The following is a 22,275-nucleotide window of genomic DNA, read 5'->3' on the forward strand; positions in this document are numbered from 1 at the left end:
GAGTCTCTGGATCTGAGATCTGCCATTTTAATTTCCCATAATGCCCCAGCATGATGTTACACTAGGAACACTGTGGGAAATTAAAATGTGGGCTCCTGGAAACCGCTGCTTGGCGCTGATGACAGATAAGCTAGAAGAAGCTTGCCAATGTAGGTAGGAGTCTACCAGCAAACACTAATCCCTCCCCCCCCAAAAAAGTGAAGCCAGTCGTGAATTGATCCTCCAGTTTTTCACAACAGACAAGGCCATGGTGTGGTGTGAGAATTAAACTCATTTTACAAGTTTGTATGAGGTCTGGAGGAATAATGCTTGGGCACTGTAGACGGGGTGGTGCTGGCAGCTGAATATAGCTGCTTCTGCATCAGCTGGCTCCTAGAAATTATTTATTACCTTTATATCTCACCTTTCTTCCAAGGAGCTCAAGGTTTCATACATGATTTCCCATTTTAATCCTCACAACAATCCTATGAGGTAGGTTAGGCTGAGAGACAGTGACTGGCCCTAGGTCACCCAGTTTCACGGCTGACTGAAGATTTGAACCCTTGCCTCCCAGGTCCTAGTCCAACATACTGATTATCACAACACCACTGTTAGACCAAGTGAGCATGTATATGTCTTTCCCCATAAAAAAATCATGCAGCAACTTTGGCCTGTCCCTGAAAAGGCATGGTGTTTGCCAGAGGAATGTTATGCAGAGCAGGCAGGCAAGGGCCTAGAGTTGCCAAAGCCTTACTTAAAAGGGTCCTTCTGTGCATTTAGCCGTACTGCAGAGAGATATTAGTCAATTGCTGTTCTGTGACTGGAAAAGCTGCCAAACATCTCCATGACACACAGTTATTGACCTCAGTGGCATACCAATCATAGATTTTGTAAGTCAAAATAGATATTGATTGAGGCTAGGACAGCTGGATTCAATAAGGCAACTATAGAACAAGTTTGAGATGGAAATGGACTGCCTTCAAGTTGATCCCGACTTATGGTGACCCTATGAATAGGGTTTTCATAGTAAGCGGTATTCAGAGGGGGTTTACCATTGCCTCCCTTTGAGGCTAGTCCTCCCCAACTGGCTAGGGCCTGCTCAGCTTGCCCCAGCTGCACAAGCCAGCTCCTTCCTTGTCCGCAACTGCCAGCTGGGGGGCAACTGGGCTCCTTGGGACTAAGCAGCTTGCCCACGGCTGCACAGGTGGCAGGGCACGTAACCCCTAAGCCACTCACTGTGGGGGTGATCTTTAGCTGGCCCTTGACACCCAGGAGACATGAGCGGGGATTTGAACTCACAGACTCTGGACTCCCAGCCAGGCTCTCCTCCCCACTATGCTATACCAGCTGTAGAACAAGTTTAGCTTAGTTTATATTTACACATTGCGTCACACATCCAAAGGCATCCTGGAATAACTTATAACAATAAAAATACAATAACAAATTCAATAAAACAGCACAAATATAAGGAAATAAAAAGTGTTCACCCAACAAAGGAGGGGGCAGGGATAACCCAACATAAAATATGTGTACCCACTTCCACACAGAAACATTGAGAGCTACCGGAGGCCCAACCATCAATGCTGTCCAAATGGACGGGGGTTATGAAGCACAACTCATACAGCACAACAAAATGTTAAGGCACTCTGTGGGAATTCTCTTGCTAGTCTTATTCCCATTACAACTGCTCTCCTGTTAGGGCCAAGCAGACACCTGGTTATTTTTAGGACGTGGAGTTGAGAAGGCTTCACAGTTTCTTTTTATATGCCAAGCTATCTCTGTTTACCTGGGCTGGCAAGGAAACTCATTAGATAAAAAGACTGGCATGTTCCAGGCATTGGTGAGCTGGGACAAATTCCTGGGAAATGTATTGGGGGAGGGGAGGCCAGGGAAGGCAAATGGGACTAAGGTGGAGTACGGGATGTAATCATGGAACCTGACCAATCTCTGTCCATCCTCTCTGGGCTACAGTCCTGAATTTGAGTCCCCTAGCTGAGAGTTGCTTTCTGGACCCATATTAAGGAACAAGAAGTCTGAGTGGAGAAGGAAGAAATATATTAATATGGTGGGCCTTACACCTTAGGTATGCACAGGGCTTCTGAACTGGCAGGACAAATAATGCAACTAAGAATAACCTCCACAGACCTCCCTACCCATCTGCATGTGACCAGGCTGAAAAGGCCATTAGTGCAGGGAAAAGTCACATGTGCAGCACTAGCTTGCAAAAGTGGGCAAAGGGAAAGCCTCCCTGATATACACGTATGGGAGTAAAAATACAATAATGAATTAAAAAGTCACAATTTGCTGCCCTTTCATGTCAACCAGAGCCAGCTGCCGGAGATGGTAGGGCTGGCCCCTGCTCATTTCGCTGTGTGTAGGCTTGCGAATAGGGTTAAAGGGGATGGTGTATGGAGCGCTTGCATATGCAGCTGAAGCAGGAGATGATGGGACTGATGGAAAGTAGCAGAGGGACAGCTGCCTGGAGGAGATCATAATCCTTTTACAATTTACCATTTATTATAAAGGCACCTTGGCTGGGCTTTTTCCGGCCTGTGGACTGGCTATTTCCTTGTGAAAATGAACATGAGAACATCACAGAACCTTTGAATTAAAGGAGGTTCGGGGCAGCACTTTGTATCCGCTTTATAAAAATATAAACAAGCACAACATTTATCAAGAAACATAGGGTATTCTAGGGAGCGGGAAGATTCAGTTCATTACCCAATGCTTAGATTGCTAGCTCTGAGGTTAAGCTCTTGACTACTGCGTGTACCAAAAGAGTATTTTGGGCTTCCCAGCGAACCAGCTTACTCTGAGGAATCAGCAACATGTAGGATGGACCAATAGAGTTCCAACTGACTGCATTTTTATGGGCTCCTCATTAGCAGATCCTCACTACTACATACCTCACATGACTCCTTTTTCTATGGCAAAGGCTACTGGGAAATTACTAGCCCTGGTTTCCTTCTAAACCCAAGTGGCTGTGGCTTGATCTGCATGACATTTCTTTTCTCCCCTCTACCATCCAGGAAGGGGTCTATCTGTCCTTCCTAGGCAATTAATCATTTAGGAAGCAGAAAGCAGACAGGTTCCAAGGGTGTGTTGATTGTACATTGGAGCTACAAGACACCTCTTCCTGGATGCTGGAAAAACCTAGGAGGCTGTAGCTTACAATTTAACTGAGCAAGGTTGGATTGAAAAGAAAGCCCACATAATTTTCCAAAGAACGGATCCTGCACAGTTACCTTTTGTACCCCTTGTGGATATGCACACACACAGCTGTACATTCATAACACCTGCCATTTATATAGCACTCCAGGTGCACTTCACATATATTATCTCAGAAATCCTTATCTTGACACTGTAAAAACCTGGTGAGTGTGTGACAGAGATGTAATTTATCAATAGCTTTTAGGAGAGTTTAAAGACGTTTGAGATAAACATTGCTGCTTCATATTATCTGTCCACATATTTCCTTTGAGGTTTTTTTAACTGTCATAAAATAAGTTTGGCAAATTGCTGAAGCAATACAAAAGCCTGCAAAACCTGTTTACCAGAGGCAAAAGTGGGATGAGCATTCACACCACAAACAGCGATCCCTCTTTCAAATGGCCTTCACCTGCTTCAAAACAAAACACCCCTTTTTGTCTATCCCCAGTAGGGTTGCCAGGTCCATGGCCTGAGACTGATCCTGTATCTTTAGGAGAAGAGAAAGTCAGCCAAGTGCAGGTGTTCTTGCAACATTGTAATGAGAAAAACCACAAGGTGGAATTCTCCCTTCCCCCTGTACAACTTTTAAAGATACAGAAGACCTCTTGGTTGCCAGGCCCATGAACCTGGCAACCCTAATCCCCAGCCTCAGTAGGTGTTTCTGGACAGGTGTTTATTCTGGGATGGGTACTTGTCATGCATGCAAGTTTCTTGCAGCATCCACACAACACTGTTGACATCAAAAAGCCAACCCTTATTTCCCTCCTATTTAATCCAGATTTACCTTTCTGTGAAAAAGAAATAAGAATAAGGGGAAAAAATGGCCCTGTCGCTGTTCTCTTTGCATATTAAGCCACTGTCTGATAGTACCCAGTGTCTTAGTAATGACATCACAGTAGCTCTTATTATTAGAGAGATTTGCATAGTAGCAGTGACAGCCTTATACGGAGGCAAATGCCTTTTATTTACATTTTCTTTCTCTCAGTCTCAGACATGTTCAGATACATCCTATGACAGCACTATCAGATGACAGATTCAAAACCAAGAAACAGCAGATGTTGGAGGGGGTTGCAGAGGAGAGGAGAGGAAATGGCAAACCTGATGCCTACCCATACAAAGGGTCTTGGATTCTGTTACTGTAGTCATTTGAAAAGAGACTGTCAGTTTTTAGAGAAACGTTCTTAGTAGGGTTGCCGCTTTCTCCTCCCTCCTTCCCTCCCCACCCTCCCTCACATTTCCTAACCTGGCTCCTATGTCTTTAACAACAACCCAGCATGCAGAAATTTAGAAGATTAAGCTTTTCCTGGCATAAAGAGAAAGTGATGAGAAAATACTTTGCCTGCTTCATTTCTGTACATCAGAAAATGTAGGGTTTAATAGACAAGAGCAGAACTATTTAAAAAGTTGGATCATTCATTCATTCGTTCGTTTATTTGTATGCTGCTTTTCCAAAAGATTGTGCCCAAAGTGGCTCAAAATATATCAAAGGACCAGCAATAACAATTTCAAAGAACAATTGCAAATAACTATGTAGGGCAATATTCAACTCATTTACTGCACTAGCTAGCAGATGCCATTGCACATTGCCATATTTATACATTGTGTCACACATCCAAAGGCATCCTGAAATAACTTATAACAATAAAAATACAATAACAATTCAATAAAACAGCACAAATATAAGGACATAAAAAGTGTTCATCCAACAAAGGAGGGGGTAGGGATAACCCTCTATTGCAATGGGACTTCCCCCCTCTCCCCCCCATGCCCTCCCCAAATCTGCTCTGGAGAACCTCTAAAACAGAACAGGGGGGGGAGGGGAGATCAATCTGCTTAGTGCTACGTTGAATTCAACCCATGGTATCAATAAGTAAACACATCATTCAAAAATAATCTAACTCCAAATATTAGGTTCTAATGGTCACAGCTAGCAGAGAGGATTAGGAGCCAGGGTATCCTTAAGTCAGTGCATTTAGTACACCGAGAAGAAGCAGGAGCAATTTATCTTACAAATTCTTCTTTCTTAATAACTCTGCTCCCAAAGAAGTTCCCTTCACTTTTGCTGCCAACATCTCCCTTGCTCACAAATTCTGACAGCCTTCCCAAGCCCAAGAGCAGAACAGGCCAGCCACACACAACTTGCCTCCAGCTCCTTTCCCTGCCCTGCGGTCCAGCAATGGTGCTGAGGCCCTTAGAAGGGAAGGGGAGATTTCCCCAAAGCCCTCTATTGGTAGCTGACCCTTCACTGTGCCTTGCAGATGAGCTGACGTGCAGTGCTAAGCTGACAGTGTGGCCTTCGCACCAGCCGCTCTTCACCCGCAAACTGGAGGCAGTGGCTGTGGTAGAGGGGCGGACGGCACGGTTCGACTGCAAGATCAGCGGGGAACCCCCACCGATCATCACCTGGACACGCTTTGGTAATAGCCTCCATGTCACCATACAGGAGATTTTGACCATTCTCAAATCAGTTTGTTTGGCTGTGGTTGAGAGACCAAGGGAGTGTGGGATTGCTGCCCATTGCATCACAGCAGCCTTGATGCTACAGAGAAAGCAGGCTGCAGGGTCCTCTTGCCCACCGTTCCCTTCTGGGGGACCATGGCAATCACTGTGGGAGGACCAGTACTTTTAATGTGGTCAAACAGGTCCCTTAAGAAAAGAAGAAAGGACATTGCCTTGGCTCAGTTAAGGACTGGGCATGGAGGGCCGACCCCTTAGTATCTACAGGTGGGGGAGGCCCCGTCCATGTGCATGCCTTGTAGTGTCCTCGTCAGTGCTTAACATGTCTTGTTGGAGAGTGTCCACAATTCTCAAGGGCAGAGCAGGTCTTTCTGCATACCTACTTCCCAGCTATGAACTTGGCCTCCATTTTAGATGACAACGTTGATCTACTAGCTTTATTCAGGATCCTGAGCTGTGTTCGATGCCGTCCTCTTGTTATGATTGAACAACTGGGAACAAGTTGCTGACTAAAGACCACTCCCACATTTGCAGTGAGACTAGCATGTGTACGGCAGCATGATCTATCTGCCACTGTGCCACAAATTTTGATAGAGCTACCTAGCTACTCTTCTGGGATGGGGCAGTGCAGGGGAATTTTATCCATGTTACTTGTAGCCTCTGGGTGGCCTCTTTCTCTTCCCTTTTTTCCTGTTGGGGCGCAAAGGGCAGAGCCATGTACATCACCATTCCAGGCTGTAGCTGGCGGGGGCCTTGGCTTCATGTAGGACGAAACCTACCTGGGTACTCATCTTGCTTTCGGATCAGGGCTCTTCTGACTGCAATCATGTGTCTGATGCAGGCCAGCCTGTGCAAGAGGGGGAAACAGTGCGTTTACAGCAGGATGGCGGGCTGCACTCCTTGGTCATCCTGCACGTGACCTCTGAGGACGAGGGTCAGTACGGAGTGAGTGCCAGCAACAAGCATGGCCAAGCCGAGTGCACTGCAGAGCTGTATGTGGAGGAACCAAGACCGGCCGCGAGCTCTCAGATGTGAGTGTGTGGAGGAGGAAGGGCTCATGATGGAGCCTGTTGCTGGAATGTCCTGTTAGGTCAGGATGGTGGGAAACTTCTTCCAGCTCAGGGAATGCATTCCTCCAGGGACAACCTTCCAGGTGGCGCTTTCCACTGGTGGGCGGGGTCGGGGGAAAGTAGGTGGAGCAATGGATGTGACTCTTAACCTTTCTACAGTAGGGCTACATGATCTCAGCCACAGAAAAGTCAGAAGGTTCTATACCCACATACCTTTCTCCATCCTCCATCCAGGCAAGCAAGAGGCATTCAAGGGATGCAGGGACATGTTCCAGCTAGACAAAAGCACTTTGAGGAGGGGTTGCGTGTGGTGTGGGCTTGGGGAAGGATGTGGCCTGGGGAGTCCCAATGGCCAGATAGAGAGGCCTGGAGGGCCACATTTGGCCTTCAGGCCTAAGGTTCCCTACCCTTTCATTAGATGGTGGTCTGGTCACAATCAGTCGTGGGCATTTTAATATTTCCTCCAGCCAAGGCATCGCTACCAGATACACTAATTCATATACCTATGAATCCAACTAGCACAGTGCCCTGGCACTACATCTTTTTGGGGGGGAGGGGCACATTTAAGGCCTGGGCTGTTTTTAAATCCTCCTGACCCATGGATGAAAGCTGTTTGTATTCTTTGGCTTCTGACGACACAGTGTGGCTTCTCCCCTGCCAGCTCCACCTTAAAGTTAGGCAATGAACAGCTGGAAATTGTTCACACATAGTGAACATCTATGTTTCAAATGCATAGCGTTATTGACGTATGTATCTGCACGATGGTGTTTTCCCCCAGCAATCCTAATCTTGAGGGCAGAACTCCTCAATCTGGGAGTCATTCTGTATTCATGAGAACCAGACCCGGCCGCTGTTCTCACTGACCCGAGCTCACGTGCAGCTCCCTGGAATGCAGTATCTGTCACAGCCTGGCTTCTTGCCCCACCAGAGTGGTCCCGAAACATACCCAGCCGCTCTCAGAGGGGTCTTGCAGCCCTTGTGGGAATCAGCTTTCCTTGTGGCCATCACAGGCTTTCTCTGTGTACTCCATTCCTGTTATCCTGTTCCAGGCTTTATAAACGCACACGCTCTTCAGAGCACAAATCCCCTGATGCATCAGCAACTATAATTAGTGTGCTTAAAACAAGGGACATTAGCCAGACAAAATAGAGACGTTTTATATTAAGGCCAATTGAACCGATTACATGTAACATGAAAAAGGACCGGGAGAGTCAATCAGTTGTAACAGAATAACAGACATATCTGGCACTGCAAACAGGCAGTTAATAGGCTGTCCAGGGCAATGACAAGTATTATCTCTGCAAACAACCAAGATGTTGGTTTGATTGCAAAGACACCTCAACTTTTGTTCAAGGGAGATGTTTTTCATTCCTCATTAAGTGCAGATAAATTTCTGAAACACTTGTCCCAGTGTGGGTTCCATATATTATCTAATTTATTACCCAGTTTAATGCAACCAGCAGACTATCAAAAGCAGCTCCAAGACAGTACAGAGATGACTAGAGTTTCCTGTCTTAGATCCCTACAGTTTCCTATTTGCAAAGCTGGGAGAAATGTATTTTGGGGTTGTCTGCTTGATTTCTCTTTGCATGGTTAGCTATCTCTGCATATTCTGCAAACCAAGCAGTTAGGGATCCACTTTCCCTCCCCAACCCCACTCCCTACCACAACAGAATGAGACTGATCTATTGTATCTTCCCTGCAACCTTTCTGCAACCCAGATCTGTTTATACATGGCAGAGACACACTGATGTGCTGGTTCCAGCACGTCTCCACCTCTTTTTTCTGAAAATAGGAGCACACGACTCTAGTCAATCTTTGCCCCTTTTTACCCTAAAACCTTGTTGGATTAGCTCAAGTTGATCTTTTTTTACTTCAGCTTCAGGCAGATTTCACAACTGATTGGTAGGTAAATCTGTTCCCCCTCCAAGTGTGGCCAATGGAAACACTTTGCTGTAGGCTCAGGCAGGGACAGTGATTGGCCCAACACTTTGCTGTGGGCGGTCCTGAAAGATCTGAAGTCAGCAGGGGTGAAGGGAGGTGTGTTCAGCCAAGGGCAGAGTCACTTCAAAACACAGCCAGAAAAATCATTCTTGCTGCTTTTAAAGCAACTAGTGTGCCCATAGCCTGAGTCTCTCTCTCTCTCTCTCTCTCTCTCTCTCTCTCTCTCTCCCTCCCTCCCTCTCCCTCTCCCTCTCTCCCTCCCCCCCTCCCTTTGCCTCGCAGCTCCAAGCTTGAGAAGATGCCATCTATCCCAGAGGAGCCAGAACAAGGGGACAGTGAAGTAGAGCGCTTTACCATGCCTGACTTTTTGCGGCCGCTGCATGACTTGGATGTGGTGGAATCCAAGGAGGCTGTGCTTGAGTGCCAAGTGGCTGGGCTGCCCTACCCCTCCATCACCTGGTTCCATAATGGCCGGCGCATCACGAGCACTGATGACCGCAGGATGATGCAGTGTATGTGCCACCTCTTGGTTTTTCCCCATGCTCATAATGGAACTGTCATATGAAGCAGGACCAGATCCAGGGTTTTGGGAGGTCCTCAGGCGAGGTCATCTCACTGAGATACCATCTCCACCTCCTCCTCATTCTTGTTATTATTATGATTATGATCTATTTAATTTATAAATTACTTTACATGAGAAGCATTCTCAGGGCCCCTCCAGAGTAGACTGGCGTTTTTTTTGTGGGTATATTGTGCAACATGTCATTGAGGCAATAATAGTGGTAGATTGATACTGGACTGTCCACACACCAGTCCACTATTAGTCCTCCGATGCTTCCCCACCTAGAGGGCGCTCTTGCACTACAGGACAAGGAAAGCGGAACCAAAAACAAACAAACAGAAAATCCTGGGACATTTGTGGTATGAAAAGTTACAGAGTTTTAGCAGGAAACTATGGGGCAGGCACAGATTAGAAACAAAGCAGTCCGCCTGCCCCAAAACTTTTCCAGGCACAAACAGTATTAAAAACAGGATCGCGTATAATCACCCTGATGCCATCATGAGCACAAATGAATGCACATTAAAAATGATGTCTGAAGGAGCCCATACTCTTCAAGCAACATACATGATAAAAAAAATCGTACCAATAAAAATCAAGCAACAACATTAAAACAGTAACGTACATTACACATTAAAAGTGATTATTCAACCATTATACAAAACATCTTTCCTACTCGCCAACAGGATAATCGCTACAAAGACACAAGAACAAAAATGCCCACCACGATAGCGGCAAGAATCAAAACCATGTCAGCACCCAAAGTCAATGGCATGGCTGCCAGTTGTTGCTGTTGTTCCTGCCACTCCTTGCCACCCATTGCCTGCTTGCTTACCAGGGGAAGAGCTGGAGGATGGATGGATGTGTGAGGAGTCAATGGCAGCTCCTTCTTCCTTGCCACCATTGTTCCCTTGCTCAGCTCATCCCCTGTGGGCCAAAGGAAGGGGGCAGGCAAGTGCAAAGTTGGCAATGACAAGGAGACAACGGAGAAAAGACCAGGGTATCTTGGCAGTGGACCCTTCTCAGGGCCACGGGCCACAGTAGATGCCTGACCATGCCAACCTCTGGTATGAAAACACCAGCTGGAGCTGGGGACAACTCTCTGAGCCTTTCTCCTACAGTACCCAGCTAAAAGAAGGTAGGGCCAGCCCAACGCATACTGGTGCTTGGCGGGAAATCAAAGTGACACTCACCCCCTCTCCCTGCACAAATTAATGTGGGGACAATCTACCGGGAAGTTTCCCTGCACAAGTTCCACTGAAATGTATAGGAGCTATGCTGTGTCTTGCACAGTTTCCCAACATTTTCAAAGAGGCTTATTCAGAATTTCCAGGAAGGCTACGCCCAAGTCAGATTGGATCTTTTTGTCTCTCTCTCTGCTCCACTTAATGGCACTCACAATCCACTGCCTTAGCTGGTGGTCACATCTTGTCTCATGACAGCGTGAGAGATGTCTGGAACCATAGTAGTTGAGTGTCATTGCCCCTGTACCACTCTAATTCTGATCCCCACTTCTGCCTCTCACATCTGTAGGGTAGTATGTCCTTACAAGAGCACTGGTAAGATTCTACCTCCCCCCCTGCCCTGCCACCCCCCCACACATCTATTATTTCCCTAGCAAGCATGCCAGTGTCTTTGTGCCTCTCCTCTGATTGGCTGTTCCTTTGTACAACGATTGTAACCCATTCTCTGTTCCCTCCCTCCTTGTCCCACTCTTCCATGTTCCATTGTCCCTTGCAGATAAGGATGTGCATCGCTTGGTCTTCATCTCTGTCAGTCATGCCCATGCTGGGGTCTATAAAAGTGTCATTGCCAACAAAGTGGGCAAGGCCACCTGCTACGCTCACCTCTATGTCACAGGTAAGGAGTGGGAAGCAGTGGGAATAGCTCCTGTTCAGCATCAGCACCCCAGTATGCACTTTGCCTAGGCCAGGGGTGGGGAATCTCAGCTGGATGTGACCCTCCAGGCTTCCCTGTCTGGCCCTTGCGACACTCACTAGCCGTACTCCACACCCTCAAATGTTTTTGCCTGGCTGGAGTGTGTCCTTGAACTGTGATAATGCCTCTTCCTTGCCTGGATGGAGAGATATGTGTGTGGGGGAGGCTTGATTGTAAAAACCTTTGAATTGTGCACGACTGGAATGCAGCCTACTGTATAAAGGTAAGAATCACATCTCTTGATCTGCTACTTTTGACTCTGGCCCTTCTCACCTTGCCCCCCCCCGGTCATGCCCACCAAAGGTGTGCAGCCCTGGAACGTTGCACACAAGGGAATGTGTCCCTTGGGCTGAAAAAGACTCCCCACTCCTGGTTGAGGCACCCACCTCCTCAGTTGTAGTAGCATGCCCTTCTGTAATATTTTGGATCATTCTACCCCAAGATGGCAAATGCGATGTGTGAAGCTGTCCCTCAGGCAAGGCCCAAAGGACCGATTCCAGTATTAATTAGTCATGGAGCTATCTTCCTGCAGAGTAAGAAATTCAGCTGGAGAGGGCTCCAGACATCTCTTGGCCCTCCAATTTTTGAACCCTATCTATGGGAGACCACAAAATATCATTGAGTCCTGGAATCTACTCAGAGAATGACTTAGGAGCCCATTAATACAAAAATAAACAAGTACCCAGGCCTTAAGACCCTCCGTGGCGCAGAGTGGTAAGCAGCGGTAACGCAGCCGAAGCTCTGCTCATGGCAGGAGTTTGATTCCAACGGAAGGAGGAAGTTGAATCTCCGGTAAAAAGGGTCGAGGTCCTCTCAGCCTTCCATCCATCCGTGGTCGGTAAAATGAGTACCCGGCATATGTTGGGGGGTAAAGAAAGGCCGGGGAAAGAACTGGCAATCCACACTGTAAAGCAATGCTGCCCTGAGACTTTGCCTTAGTCTCCTCCTTTTACAGATTGCTATTAAGTGTCTAGGTATCCTGTATCGTTCTATCTTTAAAGACTATTGATGTCTATATACTAATGCGCAGAGCATGGGAAGCAAGCAGGACGAACTTGAACTCTTAATACAGGAGGGCAATTACGACTTGATAGGTATAACTGAAACTTGGTGGGATGACTCCCATGACTGGAGTACAGCAATTGAAGGATATAACTTGTTCAAAAAGAACAGAAGGAATAAAAAGGGAGGTGGAGTCGCGCTATACATTAAAAATATATGTCCCTGCACAGAAATTCAGGAAGATGAGCTTGGTAGCTCCACTGAGAGTATCTGGATTAAAATTAATGGGGCAAGTAATAAAAGGAATGTGGTGCTTGGAGTCTACTACCGACCACCCAATCAAGGAGAAGACGAGAATGTAACTTTTGAAAAGCAAATTGCCAAAGTTTCGAGGAGTCATGATGTAGTAGTAATGAGGGACTTCAATTATCTCAATATCTGTTGGGAGACAAATTCTGCCAAACACAGCCCCTCCAAGAATTTCTGGCTTTTGTTGGAGATAACTTTCTCCTACAGAAAGTGGAGGAAGCAACCAGAGGATCAGCTATCCTGGTCTTGATTCTAACCAATAGAGATGATTTGGTGGATGAAGTGGCAGTTAGGGGAACTCTGGGGGAAAGTGACCACACCATACTTGAATTCATGATTTTAACAGAAGCAAAAGCTGAGAGTAGCCATACGCGCACCATGGACTTCAGGAAAGCTGATTTCAATAAACTCAGAACAATTGTAAGTATGGTTCCATGGCAAGCCAACCTAATGAGAAAAGGAGTCCAAGATGGGTGGGAGTTTCTAAAAAAGGAAATTCTAAAAGCGCAATGGCAAGCAATTCCAACAAGGAAAAAAGAGGGGAAACAGCAGAAGAAGCCAATGTGGCTTCACAAAAAGCTTAGAGATGACCTGAAAACAAAAAAGGACACATACAGGAAGTGGAAAGAAGGCCAGGCCACAAAGGAAAAGTACAGGCAGGTATCACGGAATTGCAGGGATGGTGTCAGGAAGGCTAAAGCTGAGAGTGACCTGAGGTTAGCGAGGGATGCTAAAAGCAACAAAAAAGCTTTCTTCAGGTACATCCACAGTAAAAGACAGAGAAAAGAAATGGTGGTAAAGCTACGCAATGAGGAAGGCAAAATGATAACAGATGACAAAGAAAAGGCAGAAGTCCTCAATTCCTTCTTTGGCTCAGTCTTCTTCCAAAAAAGGGTCTATGACCCTCCTGGGAAACATGAAGTAGAAGGGTCACGATTGGACCTTGAGCTTGACAGACAAACGGTCAAGGAATACCTAATCACTTGGAATGAGTTCAAATCAGCAGGGCCCGATAAACTGCATCCTAGAGTATTGAAGGAACTGGCTGAAGAACTCTCAGAACCGCTGTCTATTATCTTTGTGAAATCATGGAGGACTGGTGAAGTGCAGGATGACTGGAGGAGAGCTAATGTTGTCCCTATCTTCAAAAAGGAGGAACCGGGGAACTACAGACCAGTCAGCCTAACATCAATCCCTGGAAAAACTCTGGAGCTGATTATAAAGCAGTCAGTCTGTAAGCACCTTGAAAACAATGCAGTGATTACTAGGAGCCAACACGGATTTATGAAGAACAAATCCTGCCAAACTAATCTTATCTCATTTTTTGATCGGGTAACCTCCCTTGTAGACTGTGGGAATGCTGTGGACATAATATATCTCAACTTCAGCAAAGCTTTTGACAAAGTGCCCCATGATATCCTGATTAGCAAGCTGGCTAAATGTGGGCTGGATGGAACAACTATCTGATGGATCCACAGCTGGCTCCAGAATCCTACTCAAAGAGTGCTTATCAATGGTTCCTTCTCAAACTGGGTGGAAGTAACAAGTGGGGTACCACTGGGCTCAGTCCTGGGCCCAGTGCTCTTCAACATTTTTATTAACGGCTTGGATGAGGAGGTACAGAGCATGCTTATCAAATTTGCAGATGATACAAAATTGGGGGGCATAGCTAATACCGTGGAAGACAGAAAGAAAATTCAAAGGGACCTTGATAGGCTGGAGCATTGGGCTGAAAACAACAGAATGAAATTCAACAGGGATAGATGCAAAGTTCTACACTTAGGAAAAAGAAACCAAATGCACAGTTATAAGATGGGGGATACTTGGCTCAGCAATACGACATGTGAGAAGGATCTTGGAATTGTTATTGATCACAAGCTGAATATGAGTCAACAGTGTGATGTGGCTGCAAAAAAGGCAAACGCTATATTAGGCTGCATTAACAGAAGTATAGTTTCCAAATCGCGTGAAGTATTAGTTATTGCCCTCTATTCAGCACTGGTTAGACCTCATCTTGAATACTGCGTCCAGTTCTGGTTTCTGCACTTCAAGAAGGATGCAGACAAACGAACAGGTTCAGAGGAGGGCAACAAGGATCAGGGGACTGGAAACCAAGCCCTATGAGGAGAGACTGAAAGAACTGGGCATGTTTAGCCTGGAGAAGAGAAGACTGAGGGGAGATATAATAGCACTCTTCAAGTACATGAAAGGTTGTCACACAGAGGAGGGCTGGGATCTCTTCTCAATCATCCCAGAGTGCAGGACATGGAATAATGGGCTCAAGTTGCAGGAAGCCAGATTTTGACTGGACATCAGGAAAAACTTCCTGTTAGAGCCATACAACAATGGAACCAATTACCTAGAGAGGTAGTGGGCTCTCCGACACTGGAGGCATTCAAGAGGCAGCTGGACAGCCATCTGTCGGGAATGCTTTGATTTGGATTCATGCATTGAACAGGGGGTTGGACTTGATGGCCTTATAGGCCCCTTCCAACTCTACTATGATTCTATGACTACAGCCCTGGGTTGCCTTTGGGTACTTGCTGCTGATACACTAACCATTCACTGCTGCCACCATAGATACTGGTTCCAGCTTTGGTTTTTGCTCTGCCCACCCTTCTCATCTGTATGAACCCAGCCAAGGATCAGGCGTGTTGTTTAACCAAACAGATTTATTAAATAACACTGGGAATAAACAAGATTACTTTGAATTCAGTTGTCATGTGTGTGGTTACATATAAATGATCTTCAACATATTATAGTTTCACTTACTTCATATACTTTTCTTAAACCTGCCTCACTACCCATCTAAATAAACATCCACCCCTCACCCTCTTCAACCCAAAACCAGAACAGACCTCCTGACTAACTATCATTCTCCCATATGTACATTCAACCACCCAGACGCTCAGCCAATCACAACACAGCAGTCCTCAACATTCCATCACGTGTACTCCCCCCTCCCAACTCACTCTACTTACCATATATAACCTACAAAACCGGCACTTACCATAAATATTGCTGCGCACCACCCCAATTTCCAAGCAGTGAGATTTCCAGGGGTCCCTGAGCTTGCCCTGTGTTTGGTTTCCTTGGGAAGAAGGTCAGCGGTGACTGTGGTGTCTTTATGAAATATGGTTTATTTATTTACACACATTCCAACCTGTGCTTAGGATGGAGGGGTTCAAGGCATCTGCAGTCCAATATCCAGCTTTTCCATTGGGGTTACAGGAGGCATCCTAAAGCCATGGTGCAGAGAGCCAGTCTCTCTGCCTGCCTCCAGTTCCCAGCCTTTCTCAGACACAACTCAACACACAAACCTCTCCTAGGCGCCAGGAGGGGGGGGAGGCTCTCCTGAAGAGTTTCAATGATGAAAGGATCTCCCTGGCCCATTCACCAGTTGCTGGGCACTTGACAGACCCATTAACCTACCTGGCCACTCTGTTCGATTAACAAAAGAAACTCATCTGACCAGCAGAGTGTTTCTCACCCCCAGGTGCAAATCTCCAAAGCAGAGGCTGGAAGGGGACTCATAGGAATTATCCATCTCAACCCCACAAACTCACAACAATATTATACAAACACTACCGGGGCATCACAGTCCTCAGCCTCCATACTTTGTCTTTTACAGATGTGGTGCCCACACCCCCTGATGGTCCTCCCACCATAGCTGCTGTCACTGGCCGAGCTGTCACACTGAAATGGAACAAGCCCAAGTGGCTGGATTCAGCCATTGGTAAGCAAGGCTGAAAAGGCAAATAGGAGTGGAGTGGCTAGAGCAGAGGGACGGGGCGGGGGAGGGAGAGAATTGGGCTGTGAAGAAACAGCTTGTTAAGGTGCCAGTTGGGGGAATCTAGTGTCTGAAGCAGACATGCAAGCTGGGCCCCCAGATTATACTACTGTAGGGCAAGTGGATCTTAGAGAGCAGGTCATTCCGTATAATTGCTGAGCAGCCTGGCAGTTGTCACTGGGCAGGTGGGTGCACAATCTGGTGCTGTGATTGCAAGTGAAGCCCCCACTCTCACCGACAGCTGCCATGTTGTGTTGTACAGCCCACTAACTCTGTGTGCTTCTGGCAGACAAGGGGAGCACCACACATTTGCATACATCAGTTGGTGAATGTATGTGTATTAGCACTGATTGGTTGTTGTCGGGGGTGTACCTACTTTACTTCCCTTCGCCCCCCATAAGAATCTGTACCCAGAAAAGATGCATTTTGCAAATTTGCACAAATTCTGTTCTTTTGTATACTTTATTGTGCAAATATTTATGAAAACCAACAAAACTGATTACCAGAAATCTTATTCAGCTATCAAGTTTTGCTCATATCCCTCCAAGCGTATACTTGCAGCCTGTAGGGACCAAAAGCTTATTTTGTTTTTACTTCTCTTGTTTACCAAAAGCTGTCATTCACAGAAACCTACAGGGTATTAATTAACTTTAAAGGGGAAAGGCCATCCAGAGGATGAGTACTCTCCAGTTTCTTCCACGGATTGACATTTTATTTATTTATTTATTTGTTTATACGTACCCCACCTTATGGCCAAAAGGCCCTCAAGGCAGCTTACAAGACAAACACAAATACAGGAATACATCCATAAAACAATACAATTTACAAAATTTAATAACAAATAACATTATTAAAAAACGTATCCTGGTGTTTTACAGAAGGGACCCTGGCCTGCCTCCACACCACTGAAGTATTAATTGTATAGGGGTGGCATACAAGCATAGCACAAACTCTGGGTCTGTGATCCATAGACTCGTTGGCTTGTCACTAGAACTTCTCTCTTCTCCTGTTCTCAGACCCTGCAACTGTGACTTACATCATCCAGCAGCAGGTCCTGGGTACCAGCCACTGGACTGTTTTTGCCACGGGCGTGCGTGACACCACCTACACTGTTCTGGCTCTGAAGAAAGGTATTCGGTACATGTTCCGCATACTCACAGCGACAACCAAGGCTAATAGCAAATCCTCTCCACCATCTGAGCCTGTGCAGCTCCTTGATCGTGGTAAGATGGTAAAGCAGGGAAAAGGGAAGAGGAAAGGACAGGGGTGGAAGGAACTGGAAGGCAGAAAATGGATAAGAAACTGACTTTGTTATCATGCCCTCAGTCCAGAGTGATGATGAGAGCAATTGAGATCCCTGGTCCCATTGGTGGCTGACTCAGGATTTGAACTTGGGCTTCCCCAGTCTCACTCTGATGCTCCAACAGTTCAACAAGAAGCATATTTCTAGAGAATCGGACATGAGCAAATAGTCAAAAGCCTTTCTAATGTTATGCTCCTTTCTAGACAAACATAAATAGGCTGCGGGGTTTACTCAAGTTCTAGTACCAAAGATTAAAGGTGTCTCCAGAGCCCATGGCAAAAAGCCATGAATGCCTTCTGTCTCAGGGGAACTGCTTGCCATTTCCAGCATCTTTGAGTTGCTCCTTTGTTAAAATACAAAGTTGCTGACATTACCCAAACCCTTTGACTGGCATGTTCTCTGTACATTGGAAGTCCCACATAAGAAGTGCTGGAAGTGGTTCCCCCCTTGTGACTAGGACCCCGACTGTGTTAGAGCACATTTGGCATAATGCTTAATCTGGCGCATGAGAGAGGGCTGAGGGCTCAGTGGCTGGGTACAAGAAGTCAGGAAATATATGGGAATGGACTTTGCAATGAACCTCCAAAGTCAGGATTCTTGTTTGATGTATTTGAAGGGGATCTAACCTAGCTAGCTGAGAAATGGGAAATACATTTCTTTCCTTACTTACTGATCATCTGCAGCAGGGATGGGGAGCCCGTGTCCCTCCAGATGTTGGACTCTGACTCCCATCAGTCCCAGCCAACATTGCCAATGGTGAGGGGATGATGGGAGTTGTAGTCCAGAAACATCTGGAAGGACATAGGTTCTTCATCCCTTGTCAAGAGAAGCTAACTCACCTTCTTGGCCCTTGCTGTGATGGCTGTGTTTGCAGGTCCTTATCTAGCGGAGGCCCCCATGATCCTGGACAAACCAGATGTGGTGTATGCAGTGGAGGGGCAGCCAGCCTGCATCACTGTAACCCTCAACCACGTAGAGGTTGTTGTCACCTGGAGGAGGTAGGGAAGCTGCCAAGTTACACTTTTATATCCAGCTCACCACCACCACCACCACCCACCAGCAGGCTGTTGAGTAGTGCTAAGAGGATGTCAAGATTTGGCATGGGAACAGCTGTTACGTATCTTTGGGGAAAGAAGGAAGAGAGCCATTGGGGAATGAAGGGGGGAATTGTCCCAGAGTAGCCTGCAGGGAGGGTTCCTGGCTCTTCCCATATTTTATTTGTTTGCTTGTTTATAGTCTGTCCTATTTTCTGGGCTCAGGGTGAGTTAGAATGATTTCGCCAGAAATTTGAGATTCATTATGTCCCCAAAGGCCTCATAATTTAAGGGTCATTTTATACATTCCTTGGAGGCAAGCCTGAGTTTGTGGGTTTGCCATCAAGTATGTAAACACAACAAGGAGCAATAGCCAATCATGCTTCTTTGATGTGTCCACCTGCCTCATACAGCTCTTTGCTGTGGAGGCTGGTCCATTAGTGGAATGGAGGCACTGCCCCACCAACCTGTCTGTCTTCAGCTGGCTTCTACCTGCCTGCCCTCTTACTTACTGACAAACAGTCCAGGAGATGGTATTGGCTACCAGCTTCCTCCTCCTCAATTTCTATGTTGTCTTTATAGAATTGAACAGGGAAGAGAATGGGGACAAAACTAGAATTAGTTGCCTCTGCCTACTTTGGCTATGGCTCCACCCACTGTTGGCCTCCCTGCCTTTCACCCTACCAGTCCCAATAGGTCTCTGCAAACATGTGTGTCTCACATTTACACTAATAAGTGTACAGTTAAAATATCTTGGGTTTATAGCTAGGAAAAAAATTGTCATGGGTTAGGCAACCTTAAGTAATGACTGGGTTGTACTGGGTTTGGTCAAACAATCATCCTCGCCATATTTTAATTTATATGTATGTATATAAAAAGAATTACAACACTCTTTTATATTGTATAACGTTAGTTTGGGGTGTGACTCAACAGCTTCTAATGCTGCTAATGTTTTTGTTTCAAAATACTCAAAAGAACTGTATTATGAGTCACCCCCATGAAATATGACATACTTCTCACCAGGAGCTCAGTGTTAAGATTTTTAACAGTCATGAGTATGTTCTTAATTGCTGAGGAAAGTGGTTTTGAAATGAAGCCATGGAGACAGTTGGCAAGGCAAGGTGGTGAAGGACTGCTAGCGGTGGAAGAGGTACAACAGCAGGATGTTTAGTGGTGGTAGACTCCCATCACATACTGTTCTTCCTCAACCCTCCCAGATCTAGTGTGGTGCTGAAGGATGGTGAACCCCGCTGGGAGATGAGCATGCCTGATGATGACCAGCACTCCTTGCAATTCTTCCGGGTGGGTAGGGGGGACGTGGGGGAAATGGCCTGTGAGGTGAGCAACCAGCATGGATATGACCACTGCTTCATCAACTTGGAATTGGCAGGTATGGGATCCTCAGAACCCCTGACATGCTCCATTTTTCCCAGCTCTGAGGGCAGTGCCTTCTCTGAAGACTATACCCCACACTCTTATGTATAGTGTCAGAGCCCTGTCTATTGGGATAGAACATCAAGCCATCCCCTTCATCTGGTAGCAGGATCGTGGGTCACATCACCCACAGGCATTCGTCACAAGGGTGCAGCAGTCTGTTCCCAGAGGCTCCTGCTTCTGTGGGTTGGAGCAGTCCTAGGCTTTCCCATAAGTTGTTTGTCAGTCACAAGGCTGGAAAGGGAAGAGAGGAAAAGGCTTCTCTGAGAAGGAGAGAGCAAGATAGGCAGCTTCTTTAGCAAGACAGGCAGAGACTTTTTTTGAGGGGGGGGTCTATCGGAGTGGAGTGGATCTTACCCTGCTTCAGTAGAGAATGTGTTTCTATCCTCAGAGGCACCCCGTTTTGAATCAATCATGGAAGACATTGAAGTTGGGATGGGTGAGACACCACAGTTTTCTGTGGTGGTGGAGGGCAAACCCCTCCCAGACATCATGTGGTACAAGGTGAGCGTGGGCCCAGGTCTTGGGGAGGCTGCCTGTGACTGAAGAATGTTCCTAATATTCAATTTATAAATCTACCTGGGCTTCCTCTTATGTTTATCCTGTCAGAGTCTCTCAGTTTTAACCCCTAGGGCCCATGATATCTCAGCCATAGCCTTCTTCACAGTGGAGCCAATGCTCCTCAGACCTAACCCATTCCAGGTTTTCTTGTCCAGGCGTGATGCAGTCAGGAGTCTCTGGGTGACTATATGCTTAGAAGTGGGCATGGCCTTCTCTGCTTCCATGTTGATAGCCAGGCTGTGCTACCTCTTTGCCTGTCCAAGTCCCAATTCTGTAGAAGTCATTTCAGGGCCTGCCTAACATACTGTCCCCTGAATCTTGAATAATAGAGCTAAGTTTTTCCAGAGGGGGAAGCAGTTGTGAAAAGGACCAGAAAGATTTGGGCAGGGAGTCTCAAGGAGGAGCCTGCTCTTCCTACAGTTTGCTGAAAAAGTGGGCCTGTAAGAGCACATCAAGAACACCATAAGACACTTGGTGCCCTCCAGATGTTTGAGACTCCAGCTCCTATCAACCCCAGCCAGTATGGCCAGTGGTCAGGGATGATGGGAGTTGTAGTCCAATAACTTCTGGAAGGCACCAAGTTGGGGAAGCCTGCCATAAAGCATTGTTCCTATAACTTGATGTTTGCAAGTGCTTTGTCTCAATAAAACATCCCCAATAGGATGAGGTGCTCCTTACGGAAAGCAACCACCTGAGCTTTGTGTACGAGGAGAGTGAATGCTCGCTAGTTGTGCTGAACACCACAGAGCAAGACAGTGGGGTCTACACATGCATTGCACGCAACCTGGCTGGAGAAGTGTCTTGCAAGGCTGAGCTTGTCGTTCGTGCAGGTTTGTGATAATCATACTAGCCATAAGAGCTGACAGGCTTTAGGTGGGCAACAGGATTACCCGAGCAGTACTGGGCCATGGTGGATGTCAGGGCAAGGCTAGAATTGTAGCTGGCCATATTCAAATCCAGACCTGGAGCATCCCTGATGGTGGAGCTGGAGGGTTTAGTGCAGAAGACTCCATTGTCTTGACCAGTCAAAGACAGAAAAACAGACTCCTGTAGTATTGATAGTGGTTCTGGCCAAACCAGAGACTGCCTGCCAATCACAGGGCCTGCACTGACCATCTCTGTTCTGTATCTGAAGACAGTTCTGAGTTCACACAGTTCTAGGTAGCTCATGAAGATAGGTCTCGGCCTAAAAGTCCTGTGAGGTAAATAGGAAACTGCCTTATGCCATCAAACTATTGGTCCATCCAGCACAGTACTGTCTACATTCTCTGGCAGAGTTCCAGGTAGGCACCCTCCCCAATCTTACCTGGAGACCCCAGGGATTGAACCTGGGATCTTCTGTGTGCAAATCATGTGCTCTGCCACTGAGGTACAGGATTTGCTTGGCCACTGAGAGAACAGAATGCTGGACTAGACGGGTCTTTAACCTGATCCAGCAGGGCTCTTGTTATGTTCTCAAACATGCAATTGAAATAACATCCAGAATGCGAATGGGGATGCTTATCCCTTCTCCAGTGATGCTTAAGCCCATAAGGGAATTCCAGATAAGGGACTTCCTATGGAAGATTCATGCAACCCTTATCCAACTCATAATATTGTACCAATGTGGGCCCATGGGCTAAGAGAGTCAGCTCAGCATTAGGATGATAAAGCTGCCTAAGTGAATGACTAAGGGGGACAGAAAG

At 46.5% G+C, this 22,275-nt stretch overlaps 1 protein-coding gene across 4 annotated transcripts in view; it reads left to right on the plus strand.

The window, feature by feature from the left end:
• The window catches only part of SPEG (striated muscle enriched protein kinase), a 157,705-nt gene that overhangs the window by 85,572 nt on the left and 49,858 nt on the right, over positions 1–22,275 (plus strand). For all 4 annotated transcript variants that reach the window (XM_061609399.1, XM_061609402.1, XM_061609400.1 and 1 more), the window contains 10 exons: positions 5,448–5,606; positions 6,488–6,677; positions 8,943–9,172; positions 10,960–11,079; positions 16,100–16,204; positions 17,275–17,481; positions 18,436–18,559; positions 19,813–19,985; positions 20,421–20,533; positions 21,252–21,420. In XM_061609399.1, the coding sequence (XP_061465383.1) occupies positions 5,448–5,606; positions 6,488–6,677; positions 8,943–9,172; positions 10,960–11,079; positions 16,100–16,204; positions 17,275–17,481; positions 18,436–18,559; positions 19,813–19,985; positions 20,421–20,533; positions 21,252–21,420 (1,590 nt within the window). The remainder of the gene's footprint in view (positions 1–5,447; positions 5,607–6,487; positions 6,678–8,942; positions 9,173–10,959; positions 11,080–16,099; positions 16,205–17,274; positions 17,482–18,435; positions 18,560–19,812; positions 19,986–20,420; positions 20,534–21,251; positions 21,421–22,275) is intronic.

Source organism: Rhineura floridana, chromosome 2 (assembly GCF_030035675.1).
Source record: "Rhineura floridana isolate rRhiFlo1 chromosome 2, rRhiFlo1.hap2, whole genome shotgun sequence".
Taxonomy (NCBI): domain Eukaryota; kingdom Metazoa; phylum Chordata; class Lepidosauria; order Squamata; family Rhineuridae; genus Rhineura; species Rhineura floridana.